The sequence below is a fragment of the Ammodytes marinus genome, assembly GCF_949987685.1.
Source record: "Ammodytes marinus genome assembly, chromosome: 2".
NCBI classification, from domain to species: domain Eukaryota; kingdom Metazoa; phylum Chordata; class Actinopteri; order Uranoscopiformes; family Ammodytidae; genus Ammodytes; species Ammodytes marinus.
In genome coordinates this window covers 29,141,481-29,164,466 of record NC_137231.1, presented here as the reverse complement: position 1 = coordinate 29,164,466, position 22,986 = coordinate 29,141,481, and the positions used below count along the sequence as shown (strand labels likewise).

General features: G+C 37.7%; 1 protein-coding gene across 1 annotated transcript in view; it reads right to left on the bottom strand.

Moving 5' to 3' along the window:
• Positions 1 to 15,606: 15,606 nt before the first annotated feature.
• Positions 15,607 to 22,986, bottom strand: part of slc4a4a (solute carrier family 4 member 4a) — a 56,358-nt gene continuing 48,978 nt past the window's right edge. Inside the window, exons 22-24 of the mRNA XM_080042712.1 lie at positions 21,450 to 21,608; positions 17,931 to 18,007; positions 15,607 to 15,752 (exon numbers count right to left, since the gene is read on the bottom strand). Of these exons, the coding sequence (XP_079898838.1) occupies positions 15,632 to 15,752; positions 17,931 to 18,007; positions 21,450 to 21,608 (357 nt within the window). The 3' untranslated portion in view covers positions 15,607 to 15,631. The remainder of the gene's footprint in view (positions 15,753 to 17,930; positions 18,008 to 21,449; positions 21,609 to 22,986) is intronic.

Sequence of the window (22,986 nt, the reverse complement as noted above, 5' to 3'; positions counted from 1 at the left end):
GACATTTACGATCTATACATACATACAACTTAATATACTAATATAATATACTGATTTTTTATATTTTATATATTTATCCAATACATATATCTATATTTATATACAATCAATATATCCATATCTACATACATATCTATACAATCAGTATATATATATATATCCATATATATCAATACAACCCATATATATATATATATATATATATATATATATATATATATATATATATATAGGGGAAGGTGGGGTGATTTGTGCAACTTTTTACTCAAAGTGATTTTAAAGTGAGGCCTTGACAGTTATGTCTCCAACTCAAATATGTACATATATTTCAGGATGTTGTGCATCCCTGGCAATAAAAACTTTGGATCTGGAATAAACTGTTTAAGAAATATAGCTTTCGGAAAAAAAGTTGTCTTGTCGCACAAATCACCCCACGTAGTGGGGTGATTTGTGCGTCATTGTGTCACAATGACAAAGTCACCATCATCATCTTTCTGGCCATCTGAACTCTCATCAGTGGTGTCGTTAAGTGGAATTGAGATGTCACTCTCTCCTGAGCTACTGTAGACTATCACTTTCTTTTGGTGACCAGCGTATACAGCCATGCCACTGGCACAACTCTCAGAAATGTACTTTGCACTAGTTGCTCCGTGCTTGTGGAACCAACTGCCACCTGACAAATGTGATTCCCCCTACATTTCTGCCTTTAAATCAAGGCTCAAAACCCATATGTACACCCTGGTGTTTCCTCCCCATTAACCTCTGCACTACTTACTTACCTCTGCACTACTATCTGTGTTTATGTGGATGTATGGGCTTTACGTCTTTTATTTTGGTTATTGTTATTTTACCTTCATTGTTTACCTACTGAATGCACTATGTACAGCACTTTGGACAGTGCAAACTGTCATAAATGTGCTTTTATAAATACATTTTACTTACTTACTTACTTATAACTCACCCAGGCCCTTGCGCACAAATCACCCCATCCCCAGAATTTTGGATAATAGGCATGATGCAGCAATTTAGGGTTGACATTGTGCTAACTATATAGACTCAAAGTGTAGCATACCAAAGCACTAAAACATGTGTCAAATGTTTTCAAACGTGTCTATAATTGTTCAGACACAATAATCAAAAAACCTTGATCATGGAAATTTTACTTTGAAAGGCAAAACACAGTTTTTTGAGCTTAAATGTGCTTATATCTTATTCCTTGTGTCTCCCTTCTTTACAGGATGAGTCAAATGGATGGCTCTTCTTAAATATGTGGTCACATTTCCAATTTCTTCCACGGTTTTCTAGAAACAAGGGGTTTTGCAACTTCCAAAATGCACAAATCACCCCACCTTCCCCTATATATATATATATATATCATCAAAACTCTTTCTCCATTTCTCAGTATGGCAGCGTTTTTCTCAGTATGGCAGCATTTACAAAGACACGTATTGACAATAAACCATTACATCTTCTGAATTAAACTCCCCATTTTACAATCAATAAAAAAAACAGAAGGAAAGACAATGAATTGTCTTTGTCTGTATGTCTAGACACAGACACAGACACACACACACATACAGACAGACACACACACACACACACACACACACACACATTGCTATTGATCTCTGTGAACCTGCACATACAGTACACAGCAAACAAGTAAAGCTCCCTCTAGGGACGCTCAAAGTCATATTGGGAAATGAAAGTAGCTGAGGGTGACTGAGGGTGAGCAGACAGACCAATTTCACATCTTGAAATACAGTGCCCTATGACACTCACTGAACATTATACAGACTGACGTAAGAGCAGAAAGATCAATGGTACATCCAATCACATTGTTCTTATCCTACTCTAGTCATTACAGCATGGGACAAAGGTTAAACCCCTTTATCATGTATCTGTCTACTGAATTCGTTTAACTGAAATGTCACATTTTTTTTTTTTAAACATTCATTTTCCTCGCTGTAACTTCCCCCATTTCACGTATGGCCGCCTCTTTAGTCTTGACTAAATGACTTTCACTCCCCCCCCCCCCCCCCCCGATACATTAATTAATAACACATTTTATCTTATCGGGATCTTAACGGATGGTTTAATCACTGAACGCTTGCCATTAAACTTGTCAAAGTTCCTGGAACATAGCCTACCGTACTTTTTAATTTTTTTATTACAGTGAAATATGCGTGAAGAGCTGCAATCTGTGTCTCATATAGGCCTAAGCACACACAGGTGAGCTCAGTCAACCAATGTGATTATGCTGAATTATTCACACTCCACCTCATACATGACTAAAAACGACATCCATTAGGCCTACTTACACGCTGGCTAGGCTGCAATTTTATAATTTATGTTAACGTATCAATTAGCGGGTCGCTCACGGTGAAAACCAGACAAACGAGTTATCTCCCGACTGTTCCGTTCTTTTCAACTGTACAGAGCGTTCAGTGTCTTTTACGCTTAAAGAACAGTACAACATTTTGAATTTGTTTGAGCTTTTTGCCTCACTCTCTGGCTTAAGAGAAAAGGCGACAGAAACCGTTTCTGTAACTGTGCATGGATTTTTTATAATAGAAATGGGCAAAGGTCGTACATCCAGGTTAGTTTAGCTCAAACACTGGTAGTCAAGGGGAGCAGGTCAAAAGATAAACTCTACAATATCACTAAACGCTCCTGTGTGCTTGTTGGAACTTGTTTATTTTACCACTGTATGTTGCGTTCCATATTTTTACACATTATGTCATTTATCACAATCAAATACATATGTGACCGTCACAGGCACTTTCTGGTTTCCTTCTAGTGTGCATTTCCTTTTATAGTCGGGAGGAGCAACTCGACTATACAGGTGAAACTCGAAAAATTAGAATAGCGTGCAAAAGTTCATTTATTTCAGTAATTCAACTTTAAAGGTGAAACTAAAATATTATATAGTCTCATTACATTCAAAGTGAGATATTTCAAGCCTTTAGTTGTTATAATTGTGATTATTATAGCTTACAGCTTATAAAAAACCCAAATTCAAAATCTCAGAAAATTAGAATATTACATGAAATCAATAAAAAAAGCTTTTTAAATGCAGAAATGTCGGCCCTCTAGAAAGTATAATCATGCATAAGTACTAAGTACTTGGTTTGGGCCCCTTTTGCATGAATTCTTGCCTAAATGCGGTGTGGCATGGATGCTATCAGTCTGTGGCACTGCTGAGGTGTTATGGAAGCCCAGGTTGCTTTGATAGAGGCCTTCAGCTCCTCTGTATTGTTGGGTCTGGTGTGTATCATCTTCCTCTTAACAATAGTCCATAGTTTCTCTATGGAGTTCAGGTCAGGAGAGTTGTCTGGCCATTCATGCACAGTAATACCATAGTCAGTCAACCAGTTACTAGAGGTTTTGGCACTGTGGACAGTTGTCAAGTCTAGCTGGAAATGGAAATTGTCATCACCATAAAGCTTGTCAGCAGACAGAAGCATGAAGTGCTCTAAAATCTTCTGGACTTGATAACACAGTGGACTAACAGCAGCAGATGACATGATGCCTCAAATCATCACTGATCCAAATTAAATGTTGCGTTTCATTTAGAAATCAAGGTCCCACGGTCTAGAGGAAGAGTGGAGGGGCACAAAATCCAAGGGGCTTGAAGACCACTGTCAAGTTTCAACAGTCAGTGATGATTTGAGGCATCATGTCATCTGATGGTGTTGGTCCACTGTGTTATCAAGTCCAAAGTCACCACAGCCATCCATCAGGAGATTTTAGAGCACTTCATGCTCCTGTCTGTTGACAAGCTTTATGGAGATGCTGAATTACTTTTTCCAGCTAGATTTGACACCTGTCCACAGTGCCAAAACCACAAGTAACTGGTTGACTGACCATGGTATTACTGTGTTGATTGGCCAGACAACCCTCCTGACCTGAAACCCATAGAGAAACTATGGAGTAATGTCAAGAGGAAGATGATACACACCGGACCCAACAATACAGACGAGCTGAAGGCCTCTATCACAGCAACCTGGGCTTCCATAACACCTCAGCAGTGCCACAGGCTGATAGCATCCATGCCACGCCGCATTTAGGCAATCATTTGTGCAAAAGGGGCCCAAACCAAGTACTTAGTACATATGCATGATTATACTTTCTAGAGGGCCGACATTTCTGTATTTAAAATCCTTTTTTTATTGATTTTATGTAATATTCTAATTTTCGGAGATTTTGAATTTGGGGTTTTCATAAGCTGTAAGCCATAATAATCACAATTATAACAAATAAAGGCTTGAAATATCTCACTTTGCATGTAATGAGTCTATATAATATATTAGTTTCACCATTTAGATTGAATTACTGAAATAAATGAACTTTTGCACGATATTCTAATTTTTCGAGTTTCACCTGTAAATACTTGACTGTAGGCCTATGTACAACTGAAAAAAAACAATCTGAGCAGCATACACCATTGATATGCTGCTCAGAATTTGCTGTTGTAGTTTTTTGCAGATTAAACATCCTTCTAGCCTCCCCCCACCGTGGGAATCTAACCTTTAACCGTCCAACCAATACAGCCTGAAGAGGTTTTGTCAGGTTTGATCTATAGTCATAACCTCTGAACCTTCCCCTATGCCATGTGAGTCTAACCTCATTAACCAACCGATATGAACCAACCATTATAGTCTGTTTGTTAACAATCATAAGACCAACTGGTGGAACTGTAGGACTAGACCTTCTTTCCTTCGGACCTGTAGATCTTATCAAACAGGAGAAAACAGTGTCTTATTGTAAAAAAAAAAAAACTAACCACAAATCCAAATATCAAATTGTCTTAAAAAACTGACTTCCACCAAGAAGAAAAGTGAGGACATGTACTGTAGTACACACACCAGTTTGTAAACACTGCCATACTAATAAACACAGAGAGAGTTTTGTGGAGCTGATACGCTCAATCGACTTTGTGTCCATTCGTTTGGCGATGGCTTGAAGAATGTAACTGACAATCACTTAGATGAAAAGGTTACGCACTATAGCTTTAAGTTTGAGTTTTGTTATGTCTGTTTTTCTTTTATATGAAACAAAGAAACACACCTTGGGCTCTGGTTACTTTAGGCTGTCCCCAAATCCTAGACTTTGGAATAAGCCCAACACACAATCCTCACCACACACACTTATTTGAATCCACTTCATAGTATCATCTTTACATTGCAGAGAGATTATGTTTGGTATTAAGTCACATTCTTTCACTGAGTGTGGGGAAATAACCATTGTAAATACAGTAGCCTATGTGTGCTTTTCCAAGGCTGCACGTTTACAATGCTTGTCCTCACGTTTTAAAATGGTTCACATACAATGCTGCTCAACAGCCTGCAATGCATTGCACGAGATATAAATATTACAGAAGAGAAATTGATGTTAATTGAAATGGCACAATGCACAGCCAAATCCTCATTCATTGAGTTGCCATGTTTTTTTTCAAAAAGCCACAAAGATGAGTATTTAAAAGTGTTTTACTTTACTCTTGTTCATAGGCTATGTCCCCAGAGGTAATAGACATCCCCTGACTAACATGTAGGCTATACTATCTGTTACACCCCTGATTTCATCTCAGTAGCACTTGGAAGTAACGCGTGCACTCACACACGCGCGCGCGCACACACACACACACACACACACACACACACACACTGTCTTGCTTGTAACTTTTACAGTGCCAACATAAATTGAGCGTGCAGCACAGGTGAAGAGTATATGGGAATCGACAAAGAGAACACATACGGATGATCATTTGGTGCACACAATGCGCGCGGAAAAGTCGTTGCGCACATCTCACACAAAAAAAAACTACACTATCTCATAATTGGTCTCATCTGCTGGGAAATGTACGCGTCACATTGCTCGTTAGAGCAAATAAACCTGATGAGCTGACAGTGCGCAAAAAGCAAAGAAAAAAAACGCATGGCTGACCACTTGATCTGGACAAAGAGGTGCCTGTGCATGGCGCTGGGGGCATCAAAGCGTATAGAGACTTGGACAGGGGTGACACCGAGGCACTGGTGCATCTGACACGAATGTCGTGCCTGGGTCAGGGTGGCGTTACTGGCGTATGTTACAAACGCCTATGAGCTTTGAAGGCAATGAGTCCCATCCAAACTTTAAGAACTCAACTATAAGGGAAATAAATTAGTTTGCAAAAAAAAAATATATATATATATATGCACGCATGGGCATTTTGTGGGCACTGGTGCAGTTGAGGCATGACGATTGATTAAGCACTGAAGGTTTCTGTCACTGCTGGCAGAGGGGCTTCTCTCTCCCTCTTCCAAAATACCGACAATCAATGCGCCTCTAAAGGGTTTGTGGTGCGGTGGTGAGTAGGCAATAATGTTGACAGCGACATACAAACAGGTGCATCGCATAGCCTATAATTGGAGTGTTGTGGAAAAGTTAATTTTTTTCAGTTATTTAAATGTCACAGATAAATATGGCGCTTGTGTCACCTGGCGTTTCATAAAACATATAGCCTACTGTTTAGATTAGTAAATAACGCTTAGAAATACACATGACTTTCTTGACTAATAAACTTATTGTCTTACCTTTGGGGTTGTATTACAAGTCAAGCTGACGAAGTGGGGGCGGTGTGATCTGAGGAAAAGAAGAAGAGTAAAATAGGTCCACTATACTTTCCTCTGGATGAGACATGCGTGTTGCTCCAAAAAAAGACACAAAAAATACACAGAAAAAAATAATTGAAAAAGAAAAATTTAAAAAATATCAAGTCAAGCTCCGTGTCCCTCGCCGTGCTCTTGTGTATATAGTCCGACTCATGTGGATGATAGATGCGCTCAGCCGGCCGCTCAGCGCGCGAGTGTGAGGATATCCAGACAGATCTGTGCGTAAAGGGGTTGATGCCGTGTCGTCACGTGTGAAAGGGTTGGGGAGGTGTGAGTGTGTGTGTGGGGGGGGGGGGGGGGGTATTGAGAACCGGCTGTCTGACTGAAGAGGCTATGTTTCAGTGATATGCCCCGCCGTTGATCTCTGCAAGCGAAATGTCAAGAGGCTGCCGCTATTACTGTAAAACCTCATGCCGTATGTGGGACCGGGACTGATGGAGGGCACTTCACAGATGGCCCGAGCTGCTGATCGTCTCACGGTGTGTGTGTGTGTGTGACTGTAAACACAGGATTTTTTACCAAACGTGTCACTGGAGCTGATCAGTTACCATCATCACCTGCTAAACTCATTCCAAGCAACACACTCTTCACACACGTCTCAAAACAGACACACACACACTGTCACTCAGAACACACTGAGAGTAGAAATACTGGCATCAAACACCAATACACAAATTAAAAACTTTTAATCTTTACAGTTTGAATAATTCGAGGGACTTCACACAAACCAATATTGAATATATTTATGACTTTGAAGAAATCAGTGACATTTTTTCACATGATTTTTTTTATTTTGCAGTACAACATAGGTTACCATTGTTTTGGGTAAACAAGTAATGAACATCTTCAGTTTGCATGAACATATTGTTTCAGTAAAAACTGTTGGTAATTATCTGTGTAGATATTCTATAAATGCAATACATAATTCAATTCCTGGAATGTTACTGTATCATTTACTGTAAGGATGCAACTCTCACCTGTTTGTTCTGTGGAAAACTTCCATCACAGATGCAACTGTAGATATTTGCAGACTGGGTTGCTCCTTGCACACTGTTTCTCTCAATGAGACACACACCCTGCATTCCAAATCACATACTTTTTCTTTTTACTACACTACATACTTAAGTACAGAAGAGTTTTATGGCCACAGGAGAGAAAAATAAATCAAATAAGGATTTTTTTTCCCATTATGTCCAGAAATGTCAAGGATAAAGACGAATACTCCAAAATGCTATTGGAGTTAGAGAGGCATTTATGTATTTTCAGCATACTACAGTTGACGTGCATGTATTGGGACGTCCTAAATCTTTTTCTGGCATACTAAATAGTAGGGAAGTATGGGTATTGGAGCGCAGGGCATGATTCGCAACAGGGTCTATCAGTGTTGCCGTTACTGTATTTCATCAGATATTACAGCTCCAGGTCTTCTAGGTCTGCCTCCACACACTCACACTCTCACTACCATTCTTCCCCTCCCACAACCTGTCTTCATTGGACCATTTCACCAAATAAACTATATTCACAGCTTTCCCTTTATGCTGTATATGTTCACTAACAAGTCTAAAACAAGACACCTTCTTAGGCTTTCAGCTGAAATTTAAATCAGCAGTTTTTTACAGTTTTTACCGAATGCTTAGACACATGTTGCAGAATTTGTCTCACTGTGTCAAAACTTAACACACAGGCCGAATAAGACCCAACACTTTAAATGTCTCACTTTTATGGCAAAATGAAACTCCTGAAGCAAAACCAAACAAGCCCTTTTCAAAACTGTATTTGGCATCACCATGATACACACATGCACCTTTGAATTACTCTTTCAAAGTAAATAACAGGAAAATAAAAGGCACAATGGTAAATTATATGGTATGTTGATCCCAGCTTCTGTTGGAATCTGGTCACATGATCTCATCCTGATCACACACAATTCATCATTTGCCAGGCAACAGGGGAGATATCACCTTCCAACCATGGACTGACCAAACCTCTTTCAGTGACAGTCGGTGTTACTGCAATGTCCTGTCCACATTATAGAAGTTACAGTTCTGTGATTCATGTTGGACTGGATTATCTGTATAGGTAATGTGTCTAATGTAAGAATCAGTGTTGAGTGTTTATCAAGTGTGTTGCAGGATTTCAAACACAGTGCAAAGCCGAAATTGTGTTTGTAGTGTTGTTGCTTTGGTCTCGGGCATGGCTAGAAAGGTTGAAGGTTGTGTGATGCTTTGGTCATAGTATATAATCACTTTTAGCTTTCAAGCATTTGGCGAAAACCAAATGGAAGCCTTTCTGTTTTGAATGAGTGGTTGACAGTGGTGACAGCAGTGTTTTAGCATTGGACCAAAGTGCTGGAAATCAACAGTGTTGTGCAGGTTGTGATAATGCCATGGGATAAGTGTGTAAAGTTTTGAAAACTGTGTTCAAGCAATGAAAAACGATCTAGAGTTTGGTCCACATAAACTGCTGAAAAAACACACACACACACACACACACACACACACACACACACAAACACTCACACACACTCACAAACACTCACACACACACACACACACACACACACACACACACACACACACACACACACACACACACTCACACACACTCACAAACACTCACACACACACACACACACACACACACACACACACACACACACACACACACACACGTTGTGACCCTCATCCTCAACTCGTGTTGGCCCTCTAGTGGAAACAAAGAGCAGTTTATTTTTTATTTTTTTTATTATATATATTTTAACATAATATGTGTGAATGAGTGTGTGTAATCAGGTCATTCACGTTGGCCTGAAATCAAGTCATTTGGTGATTTGCTGATCTGGTGTTTATCCGCTTATTAACCGCAGAGCTCCCAATTAGACAGAGCGAGAGGGGGAATGGTGTCACCCAATCTATCAGCACTAATTTAATTCGTCCATCTTGGTTTTATAGCGTCCAATTAAATCTAAGTATTTTTTTTTTATCTGCTGGAGAGACATTTGGAGTATTTGCCCTAGACTACATTCAGTTTTCGCCTTTACAAGATGCTTCTTTGGTTAATGGGGTTTAGAAAAGGGTGCATGTTTCAGTGCACATTTGTAAAATGATCTCCAATGGACAACCAGGTTGTTATTTTCATACAACTTTTATTATAATATTATATAATATTAGTAGGACTATGTTATATTATTGCAGCAGTACTGGTGAATAGAGCTTTGAAAATCTATTTTTGGACATTGACACACATCAAAATATCTATAAAAACAACAGTAATTATAAGAAAATAAAAAATGTATAATGACAAAAGCAAGAAGAAATAATAGACAAGATAATAAGATGTATTTGATTGTTTTGATTGATTAAAGAAATGTAGGGGAGAACGGGGTAATCTGAGACACTTTTTACATTTGCTCCCCTCTAAGCGAGCTTAAACGATCACTAAAATTGACACATTTCCCATTAATTCAGGATGTTTCCTAGAAATGGGCAGTAGCAGACATTTTTCAAGACAAAGGGCAATGAAAATATGATTGTTTTAAAAAAAATTGTCATGTGTCTCACTTTACCCCAGCTGTGGGGTAAACTGAGACAGATCAGAAAAATCAAGGGGCTAAACTGAACCACTTACTTTTTACACTCTGAAACTACCATAACAACACAAATTGTAACAGTTAGAATCCTAACAGCTAGCTTGAAAACCAAATATTACAAAACTAATGTCGGACTAGTGACAGAATCATGGGGTTTGGTCAATTAAGCAAAAACAAATTCTAAACACTTGAAAGTAACTCTGATCAAATATAACATATAATTCATATTCAATAATTAACATTCAAATGACATTTATAACCAGTTAGATTAAAACAGAGTCTGGGGGTCAGCACACAGGACCCTTAGAGCCAGCTAGTGTCTGGGGGTCAGAGCAAAGGACAATCAGAACCAGAACAGTCTGGGACTCAGAACAGGACTAGACCCAGCTGTCATTTTCCATCTTTTGAGTCTTTTTTTCTGCATTTGTTTTATTGGGATCATTCATTGAATAAAGACATATTTCTTAGAGTCTATTGATGTTAAAGGTCACTCTCCTGTCCCCCACATACATACGTGCCAAACCATGCCCTTGCTGACACCCCTTCAACCATATAACCCCCACCTCCAGCCCACATAGTCTTTTTTGTCTTTTCAAACTAGTCTCCTTGCTACCTCAAATATAATGGATTCATTAAAAGAGGGCACAGACACCTCACCTCACTTTACCCCACAGCATTTGTCTCAATTTACCCCACTGCCACAATTTGAGAAAAAAGTACCTCTATCAGCAAGTCAGGCTAATCTTCAGTTATCATCATCACATGGTTTCATATGTTGGTAGTTCATCAACATGTGTGATAGAAGTTTTTCTACCAGGATCAATTTGATTAGGCACAACAATCGATTAAGTTGACAGCAAGAAATTTAACTTTTACATACAAAAAATACATTTTTGTGAAAAAAAACATGCTTACAACATCACCATGAGGTCCTCTCTGATGAGAGGGGCTTTAAAACATATATCTCACATGACCAAAAATGTGTTCCATTGCCTAGATACAGGGGGTGTCTCACATTACCCGATGGCTCACATTCCCCCGTTCTCCCCTATGTTTAATTAGCCACAATAACTGATAGAAACAGCATAGTAGGAGTGCATACTTTTCTTTAAAGAGTTATGCAGCTTTTCTTCTACATACGTTACAATTAAAGTACAGTATGTACTGAGACCATAAAGGAAACCAATCCTGTGTTCCAATACCCATTTACTTGCCCACTATATAGTACGCCAGAAAAAGATTTAGGATGTTCCAATCCATGCACCTCAATTGTAGTATGCTGAAAATACATAAATACCCCACTAACTCCAATAGCATTTTGGAGTATTTGTCTTTATTCTTGACATTTCTCGACATAATGAAAAAAACCTTATCTGATTTTTTTCTCTCCTGTTGCCCTAAAACTCTTCTGCACTTAAGTATGTAGTGTAGTAAAAAGAAAAAGTATGTGATTTGGAACGCACACCAAAGATCTCCAATATTAGTTAAATGGCTCCTGTTGTAATGCAGTGGGTCAGACACTAGAGGGAGCTACTGTATCATAAATCATGAGACACCTGCCGCGTCAGGAGTGTTTACTGTAAGTTTGATAACGTATAACTTATAGATAATGTGATATACTTTAAAATAGAGATGTGTGTTGTGGATTGAACCTGAAACTGTATGTGCTTGTATCTAAATACTGTACTTGAATACAAATGTGAGGACATTTTTACTTTATTTGACAGCTTTATTCACCATTTACTTTACAAATAAAGATTTTTTCATCAAAAGATATGAAGAGCTTTTTCCACTGACAAAAAATTGATATCAATTGCCGTTTAATAATTTTTAATTTAAAAATCACTCATGGTTTTGTGGAGGACTCTGCTTTACCTAGGAATCACTGCTGTGTTTGAATTAATGTTAAGCTTTGGTCTGGAGGTAGGATTAAACAAAGCATTGTGTTGTGAAATTTTCCTGATTATGTTTATGTAGTTTTACTTCTAGTATTTTTACAGTGTGGCACTTGTATATTTACTTCACCGGTGGAAATATGAAGGTGTATTTAGCTCTGAGATCCTATGTTGTTTAAATGTGCAAAACTTTTAGAAATCGGTTCACCTTAGCCTGAGAAAAAGGCAGAAAGAGTGTTTTATATTCTCACTGTCTAACCCTACATTTTACCATGTTTGACATCACACATGGTAAAATGTAGGGTTAGGATTATCAGGACAGCTGGGCAAAGGGAAAACTGAGGGAAGAAAAACCTCATTCATTATATTATAATAGCGTTTTTATAATGATAGAACGCCGATTCCGTATGGGTGAAGTATTCCTTTAAGTAAAATATCTGAATATTTCCTCTGCCACTTGTATTAGAGTCTCCAGGAAGCCTTCAAATCTGTCAACGTTTGTGAAAGACAAGCAGCAAATCTTCACTTTCTAGATGCTGGAACCGATAATTGTATGGAATTTCTTTGTGACTTTAACCAATTATTCAAATAGGCTATCAATACCCAATGGCAAAAATAGATTTACTTATCACACAACTCAAGGAAAAAAGGCAAACCATTCAAATAAAAAAAAATTTGATTGATGTTTTTTGGTATTTTTGCTTGAAAAATTAAAAAAGCCTCCAAATAACTAGCAGTTTATGACGTTGAGAAACCATCATTAAAGATATCAATGTGTAAGATGCTGTGATCTAGGTGTCTGAAAACTTGCTTTCATTTAAAAGTTTTTTTTGTTTTTTTTCTTCAGACTGAAAAGAAGCACACCGTCTTTGTGTTTGATCATTCTGTTTATTTTCAATATGCATTTCATTTGAAAAATATAAATTCTAAAATAAAACATTTCACCTGTTCTAAAAAGTCACAAAAAAAGTTAATCAAAAAAACAAAAACAATAATAAAAAGTATCAGTATTCTGTGCGCTATAACATTAACAAGGTTTTTATCATGTTGTAGATTTAATTTTTTTCGTCCGACATGTTTTCACATTACGACATGACGTTTGAAGTAAGAACTCCTCCCACATTGTCCCTGCGTTCCAATCCCCATACTACCATACTATTTAGTATGCCAGAAAAAGATTTAGGATGTCCCAATACATGCACACGTCAATTGTAGTATGCGGAAAATACATAAATGCCCCACTAACTCCAATAGCATTTTGGAGTATGTATTCGTCTTTATTCTCAACATTTCTCGACATAATGAAAAAAAATCTTTTTTATCAGATTTTTTCTCTCCTGTGGCCTTTAAACTCTTCTGTACTTTAGTATGTAGAGTAGTAAAAAGTATGTGATTTGGAACGCAGGGTGTGTGTCTCCATTAAGTCACACTTGTCTCCAGTCTGCTGCTAAAAATGCTAAAATGACTTGACAAAAAGCAAATTCAACACAACACGTGATTGGTTAAAGGTGCTCTGAGGAACTCTCAGTTTGTCTTAATTCTTGCACCCCCTTTGGACAAATGCGGTAGTGTTTTTACTACACCAGCTGTTCCTGGGTAAGCGCACACAATGACAAAGGCATTAAGAAAAACTATATAAAAATAGCATTCTTTGAACTGATGGTCTCTCGTCTGCTGTTACATGTCATTTATGATCGTCAGAGGAAAAAAATAGACTGTTTCAGAAATATTTAAAAGTTCCTCGTAGCACCTTTAAAAAGTAACTTTTTTTGCATTTTGGTTTGAGCCAAAGTTTTTTTATTTACACGTTGATTTGCAGAGGAAAGGAAAGGCGGTTCATACATCACAATATTAAAACATTTCATTTATATTTAGTATATTAATTTATATTTCGTAGTGGTGTTGAAGACAGGGACGGCTGCCATCTTTAAGAAATAAATCTTTCGACCCACTTAAGACTTTAAAAATCCAAGAGAAAAAGTGATTCTGGCGATAGATAACTGGCCAATAAAAGTTGTGTAATATCTCCGAGGCTTAATTTCGTTCTGTATGTAACTCCCTGGCCACTTCTTAGGAAAAAATCAAGTGAATACTGAGTTTGTACAACATATTTTAGCCTTTTTACAGCAGTTTAAGTCCTTAAAAAAAGATGCTAGAATTTTTTTGTTGTTGCCATTTTTACAACCTGTACCTTAGTGTACAATAAGTGCGGGTTTTTAAATCAAAATTAAAATGAACATACAGTAGATATTTTGTTTTTCAAATCTATCATTTAATGTATAACAACAAAAAAGAAAAAGTCAGATAATTCCAACGTCGCCATAAGCATTTTTCAGCCCGGGTCGATCTCTTAATAAGCCACTTAGGTAAATGTAGTTTCTGCAGCACATACATATGCACGAGATGTGCATTTTTCTAGTAAGAGTGTAAGTTTGGCTGAGGAAAAATTGGATGATAAATGAATCGCTGAGCACATTTTTCTACCCACAAAAAAATGAAGGAAGATAATGGACACAGGAAAATGTTATCGACATATCACGTAATCATTAAAAAAAAGGAACGGTAAAAGATATTTATGATTTTTTAATTTAAACACGTTACAAAAGCTCTGACGTAAAATTTGTGAAAGAAAAAGATTAGAAAGAGAATGTGAAGCGATCGAAACTGCATCAAAAAGTGATGATAGAAATATTTAACCTCATCACATGCACATACAGATATGCATGTTGATTAGCTGTTAATTTAACTTAAAAATATCTATTTATACGCACACGTTTCTTTTCCCTCACAAGCTATTATACAAGTGAATCTCTTGAATAATCTTTTCCGATCCTACGTGCGGAAGACAGAGAGAAAATGATCAAAACCCCAATGCATGCTGCGTCAAAAATCAACATGAGGAATTTTTCTTTTTGAATCTAAAACAAGAGGTAGAGCTATTTTAAACAAAAAAAATAACAAAAGAAAATACATTTTCCTGCTACAGGAAAAAATTGTTATTAAGAGTAAATCGATTTATATAAAAATTCAGTGAGGTGATATTTATATTATAATATATATTTATATAAAAAGAGCAAAGGGAGGGGGCTTTCCATGCGTGGTCGGTAAGCTGCAGCATCTACAGGGGCAAAGTTGCATAGACCAAGTAAGTAGTGAAGAGTTACACACACACAAAGGCTGTTTAGTGTGGGGCTGAGAGGAAATAAATTGTGTTAAAATAGCTTCATTGTAGGCTATGTGTGCATGTATATAAAGGTATATGTATATATGTATAGATTATTTATTTTTGTTTTGTATAATCATTGACAATAATGGACAGTGTTTTTCATCTCGTTGATAAACTTTATAAAAAAAAAGTTTGTTTGAGACCCCTTTTTCCCCCCGTATTTCATATTCAGAACAAAGTCGTGACAGCGTGGAAAGTATTTAGAAGTTAAAACAACAGTGTGAGTGAAAGGGGGACAGTTAGCAGTGAAGTGAAGTGATGTTGCATTCTACAGAGAGGTTTCTGATCCTTTGCTCTTCCAGTAGAAAGCGTTGTCTTGGTCGTCAGGGTCGTCAGGGTCCATGTCTATAGTGATCTGAGGGACGGACTGCAGCGGACGCATCTCAGGGCTGAAACACACACAAACACAAACACACACACACATAACCTGCTGTTAGCACATGACTGGAAAATAAAATGAATGTGATACCCTTAAAATAAGGATGGATGATTTTTTATCTATCATATATGGATGGATAGATAAAAAAATCCAGTGTTTATACAGCCCAGGCTCTCCCTCCCTTATTTACATACCAGTTTACAGAGCCTAGGTTATGAATTATCTCTCGTGAGGAGGTATTCACTGATTTTGACAAAAAAAATATATTTTGACAAAAAGCCTTCTCCAGAATCGCTGACTCCACCTTTAAAGCTGCTCAGTGTCAAATCGTTTTGATCAGTATATTACAGATACATCTTGACAGGGGAGAATCAAAATTAAATATTTGTTTGACGGTGACGCAGGTTTTACTTCATTTGGCCTCATTGGTTTGAGTTCAACCGTGAACATGAAGCTTGTTGTCATGTGTCTGTGTGTTTGTAATCATCTCTATTGTATAAAATAATATGTATTATAAATTCATCATGGAGATAAACCATCACTACATGCATGACAACGTGTACCACATCGCTATTTTGATCGGAAGAGCTCGGAAAACAACCAGTTTTGGTGTTTTTTTGTTTCCTGAGGTCGTCTTGAGGTCAGAGCAATTTGGCTTCAGCCTCAGTAGGATGGGATTAGGTTTAAGGGGAGGGTGTGTGTGTGTGTGTGTGTGTGTGTGTGTGTGTGTGTGTGTCCGTGTGCGTGCGTGCATGCGTGCATGTGTGTGTGTGTGTTTTTGTTTAGTGTTTACTGCGGAAATGTCTGAGGTCTTTACAGTAAGCGATATCAAACTATTCCGGTCGGATTTCACAGCAAGTTTGTCCGTCTTTAAGTCGACATTTCCGGTCATCAGAGGAGATTAAAGATGTGTTTTAAATCAGTGTGGGACCAATTAAAGCTACTTATCAATATCAGGCAAACACTGGACTCAAAGGATATAAAATGAAGTCAATAACATATTTTAAGCTGTTAAATGAATTCATACAGACTGCAATGCTGTGAATAGACAGCGGTGGAAAGTAGCCAATTACATTTACTTAACTTACTGACATATTAGTATTTCCATTTCAAGCTACCTTATTATTCTACACCACTAGGCCTACGTGTATCTGATATTATTTTATGATTATGGTGATATATTGTTCAGAGCTACAAAAGTAATCGGTTATGTTATAGTGAAAATATTTTGACTCATTATGCTGCCTGATTCTTTTACTTTTTATCCTCAAAGAACTTTGTTGCTATACATTTTGCCAATTTTACTTCAGCAAACTTTGACTTGCATCTTTTCAGTGTCATATTGCTATTTTTACATACAGTTAGTAAAAAACCTGAATACAGGGTGGTAAAACTAGTGGTGGCTGGTATTCCATCTACAGTGCCCACCCATCTGTACCATTGTGTCCTTGAGCAAGACACCCCGCTGTGACCCCCCTATGGAGTGTGGTAACTTGAGAGGGGGTATGCAGAAAAACACATTTCAATGTAACCATTGACTAATAAAGTAACTTAACTTACTTCTTGCAACAATGTCAGTTGCTATGTAAACTAAAGCCAACCCTAACCCTAACCCTAACCCTAACCCTAACCCTTCAGTCAAGAGCAATTCAGGAGAAAAGAAATCCTGTAAATTGTGTGTTGTCCTCACAGATGTGTTGTGATCACAGCTGCTTTTCACACATTGTCTTAAAACACTAATATAATCCTCCTCCGTCAGCACTGTTATGACAACCATAGAGCAGACGATCTAATACTGAAATACAAGTTTATGTACGCAATGTGTTGTGTGGACACATGACGGAGAAACATAATCTTTTCTGGAGCGTCATAATCATCGCTCAAAAAATAAATAAACAAACTGTTTTTAAGACTGAAGATTGTTTCTTCTAAAGCTCATATAAGAGAAACACACTTTTTCATTCATCACACACATTACACACACACACACACTAACACACGCACAAACACACACACACACACACAAACACACTCATCTGTTAACTGTGGCAAGGTCAACACCGGCACAATGACTGGGACACTTTTAGGTTGTTATTACTGTAATACATCTAAAAGCCATAAGCTTAATTACTTAGAAAAGAAAATCGGAACCACACAGACACACACACGCACACAAAACACTTCTCACCTGGACAAGGAGTTGCCCTGATAGTAGCGAAGCTTCTCAGCACGATGTGTGTCGGTCAGTAAAAGAGGGGGAATTATGGGAATTATTATCTCCTTTGGGAGAAAAACAAAACAGAACAGCCATTAGTGAACGTATGAACATACAAACATATAAACATATAGCCCATTAAACATGTTAAGTCCTCTGAAAGTTTAAAAAGCATTCAGAGCAGGAACTTATGCAGACTCCAAGCACAACAGCAGCTGATTGCACTGATCAACACTTTCAAGCAGAGAGTGAAATGAGTTGTTACATGGCAACCAGCACACAGTAGCATATTAGATCATCCCTCCAAAGTAACAGCAATGATGATTTAGAAATGTTACAAACCAATTGAAAAACGCTTTAACAAATGGTTTAGTAAAGTTAGGAAAGGAACAAAGCATCTCATGCTGCTAATACACTCAAACTGTAATTAAACATAGACAATATAAAAATACACTTCATTTGTAACAGTCCAGTTGAAATTATAAAACAGAAGACAAGAAGAGTTAAGTCAATAAGGCAAGCAAGAATTACGATGGTTAAAAAGAAGAAAAAATAATGTTAATTCAAAGTCACAGGAACACTTCATGATCCGAGATAAAAGAAAATGCAATGGAGAAGAGAGTGAGTTACATACAGCACATGCAAGTTTTAGGGACACACAAGACAGACAAAAGGCACGGGTATTATGTAGTTAAAAAATGATATAAGTTATGAAGGCAAAAAGCCACATGGACTCTTTAGTAACAGAAGAAGTCATTGAGACACTGAATGAGGAAGCAGAGCAAGAGCGTCAGCAAATAATCAAGAGAAGAAGAAGTTGTAGTTTTTTCCTTGGTCGCAGGCAGCGGGTCGTTTTGGGTTTCTACTCACTGTCCTTATCACCTAAGAATGGCTCCTGCTCCATCATGTCCATTGGGATCTTAATGCTGGGGACATTGTCACTGTAAGGATAGTCAGACTGTAGAGAGGGAGGAAACACACACACAGCCTTAGACCAGGCTTTTGAACGCAGCTAAACTAGCTACAAAGTTGGATTACATTTTTATTTAATTCTTTTACATATCGTTAGCCTCATAGCATAATTGCCTAAATCATATTTACTCTACTCTACTTTTACTCGACATCTACTTTATTCTACATCTACTCTACTCTACATATACTTCTCGTTAGCCTAATAGCATAATTGCCTAAGTCATATTTTAAGGGTTATAGAGTAGGGTAAAGTAGATGTAGAGTATAGTAGATGTAGAATAGAGTAGATGTAGAGTAAAAGTAGAGTAGAGTAAATATGATTTAGGCAATTATGCTATGAGGCTAACGATATGATAAGTGATCAAATTTCCCCTTTTTTGGTAAGAATCTGGTGAATAGTTTCTTAGATAAGCATACGTACTGGAATTTAATAACAATTTGACCAATTGTTGCAAAGTAGCGATCCACTTTCTGCAAAATTATCCACCGCAATTGGGGGATGGCTTCTGACTTAATTTAATTTAAAGCTGACTCATTCAGCTACTGTAAGAAGTTATTTGTGGGCGACCGTGGCTATAGCAGGTAAAATGTTCATCCCCAGCCATATGTTGAGGTGTACCAAGACAAGAAACTGAACCCCAAATGGCTCCCGATGGTAACAGAGGTGAATGAAAGGCAAAAACAATGTAAAGCACATTGGGGAAAAAAAATATATAAATACAGTAGGGGAGAATGGGGTAATGTGAGACACTTTTTACATTTGCTTCCCTCTATGGGAGCTGAAATGATTTATCACTCAAATGTACACATTTCCCATTAATTCAGGATGTTTCTAGCTAGATACAACACACTCAATTAAAATGAGACACAAAAACAACTTCAAAAATGTAGCCGCATGGAGGAATCCGACATCTGTAGACCTGGACATGTGGTACATGCAGCTGCGAATGGATAACACTGGGAGTTGGGAGGTGAGGTTGACTGACTTGGGAACAGGGTTTTCATGTACAAAAAAAATTTAATGCATTTTCCTGTTTCTACAGAGATCCTTCTCTGTTGCATTCAAGTGTTTTCACCAGCGTTGGGTTCATTTTCATGCATTTATTTCTGGCTCGTGAACATAATAACATGGTATGGATGGACGGAGCACAAACATACACCATTAACAACTAAACAAAACAAAAAATATGCCTGCTCAAAGTACATCATGTTACGTTAAGACATTCTTGCAGCAGTCTATCGCGTAGTCATACAGTCATCCAAAGTGGCTAGCTAACACCATCTAGTGGCTAATATTCACCGGAGAGAAAACACACACCGCCATCATCACTTTGGTCTGTGAACTCCAACTGACCGTTTATTCTGCGCCTGCTTACATGACAATAACAGTGCACGTAGGCACGCACGCTGACGTAATGACGTCCCTGAGTAGGCTATTTAACATGGCTTTGAACCTGCACTTATATTCAGTATTATGCTCAACACTCCCAAAGACATGTGTATAGCTCTCTCTAATAGTAAACAAAAATGTACAGAACTCCAAAAATAATCATTTGGCTTATTGACAGAGTTAATAACAAAATAAAAAACGTTTCATATGTCAGTACACTTCACTCTCCAAACAAATACCTCTTGAACTTGTCAAGCTTAGCCTTCACCACTAGTTTATTAAGGATATCAGCTACCATGTCTGCAGTAGGGCAGTATTCTATAGCTATTTTCCCTTCTGTGTGTGCGGACCTTATAAAGTGATACTTTATATCTACATGTTTGCTTTTCTGTCGACATACTGGGTTCTTTGATAAAGCTATCGCCCCATGGTTGTCCTCGTATACCTTCACTGGTACATGCTGGTTGCTGCTGTCTATTCCTTTAAGTAGTTGTACAAGGTACATACTCTCCTGAGTAGTGGCTGCTAGTGCCATGTACTCAGCTTCACAGGTTGACAGTGCCACTGTAAGCTGTTTCCTACTTTTCCAAGATATAGCTGGACTATTTTCAGTTAAGCTGAAGCAGTATCCAGTTGTGCTTCTCCTGTCATTTTGATCGGCTGCCCAATCATGCTCTATATGTCCATGCTTTGCACCTGCACTTATATTCAGTATTATGCTCAATCAAATATTACTTTATCAGTTGAAGGACATTTTTCAAGAAGTTATTTTATTCAAATGTTTTATTTCTATTAATTCGCTTTTCTAATGTGTATTATGTATTTAAACTAGCCCCTGTAAAGCACTTTGAATGGCCTTGTGTCTGAATTGTGCTATCTAAATAAACGTGCTTTGCCTAGCCTATCTGACCTCAAAAGCATGGACTAATTTGAACATACAGTAAATGGGGCATTTCACATTCAAACTGTCAATTCAAAAGCTGGTCTTACGTCTTCTTCTGTGTCACAAAAAGGCACTTATTTTACCAGTAACTTTTGGCCTATCAGACCTCAAAAACCAAACTCATTCAAACATACAGTAGATGGGCAGATTCACAATATAAAAAAGTGTTAATTGAAAATCTCCTTACATCTTCTTCTGCGTCGCTGTCCATGCTCCCTCGTTTCTTCTTGGTGTCGTCCTCCTTCTTCTTCTTGTCTTTCTCTGGAATGACGTCATCCAGGAAGCTCAGCTCGTGTTGGGAGAACATGATGTCCATGGCCTTTCTGACCGCTACAAGGGCTAGGATCTATAAACACATAGGACAACAATAATGAAGCTTTTATTGCAGACACAGCTCCATTTAACACATCATACAGTATACAAAGGAGATACAAAGAAATATATAGAAAATACAAAAAATACATAGACATTAATAAATGACATATTGGCCTATAGGATATACAGGCTATTGCACCAATGCCGTCTTAACCTAGACGTGTATCTGTAGCAGCTTTTCAGAGGGCTGACTAGGGCAACAGAATGAATGGGGACCGAGAGGCAACGTTTGGTGGGTATAATGTTTGTTTGATTGATGGTGATGTTATGGGGTACATGACAAAGCAACAACATCATTGATACCTCTTATCAGTTCAGACAATGAGGTCAAATTGACCCCAAAGATAACTGGTGTGTAAATATGTGTAGAGGACATTGAAAACATGTGATAACGTTCATTTTAAGTTTACCAAGTTGTCTCCGTAAAATAATGAAAAGTCGTGAAATATGAAGCAAAAACATTTCATGAATAAAGATGTTAAAGCATTGAATGGGGTTATATTGACCCAAATGATAATAGCAGGGTTACTGTATCTGCTCTAAAGTCTTGAGTGCCACTTCATAACCCTGAAGCATTATTATGTAAGGCAGTCGTCACTGGGTTTTCACTATAAACAATAGTCTGGTTCCAAGCAGCTGTAGCCTTCAGTGGCCGATATCAAACTACTATGATGTCACGTGATAACAACTGAATCTACAAGACAACTGACAAACTGATGAAGGCCAATGGATGCAGCTGAAAGTTTCAGTAAATGTGAAACCTTTTATTCTATGGAAGATTAAACTTGCAACACGTGTCATTTGAATAATCAAGGAGCTGAAAACAAGCGTGATGAAAGCTTAAAATTGTTGCATACTGTCTCCATCTTTAAGAAAGATCTAAAGGAAAAACGGCTACATATGATTATTGATTGATTGCTCATATATTTGTATATATTATTTAAGTATGTACTGTATGTAGAGAGGTGTAGTATCTTTCTGTGAATTGTGTTATAGTTGTGTCTGTTTATTCTCTATTTAAATGTTTAATTTTATTGGGTCTCCTCCGAAAAGCTTTTGGTAGCTTATTTGAGTTTCCTACCTTACCTCTCACATTAACAAAAAAAAAAGTGATGATAGGATGAATTGTGAATGAACTAAAACTAACCCAAAACTAGTCTTAGGGTGTATTCACACATGCCGTGTTTAGTTCAGTTGAAACGAACTCAGATGCACTTCCGCCTTCGGTGCGCATCTTTCAGACAGGTGTGAATACAGCAATCGCACTCGGGGGCGGACCAAACAAACGCTCCGAGACCCAGTTGAAGAGGTGGTCTCGATGCGCTTCAAAACGTACTCTGCTGCAGTTC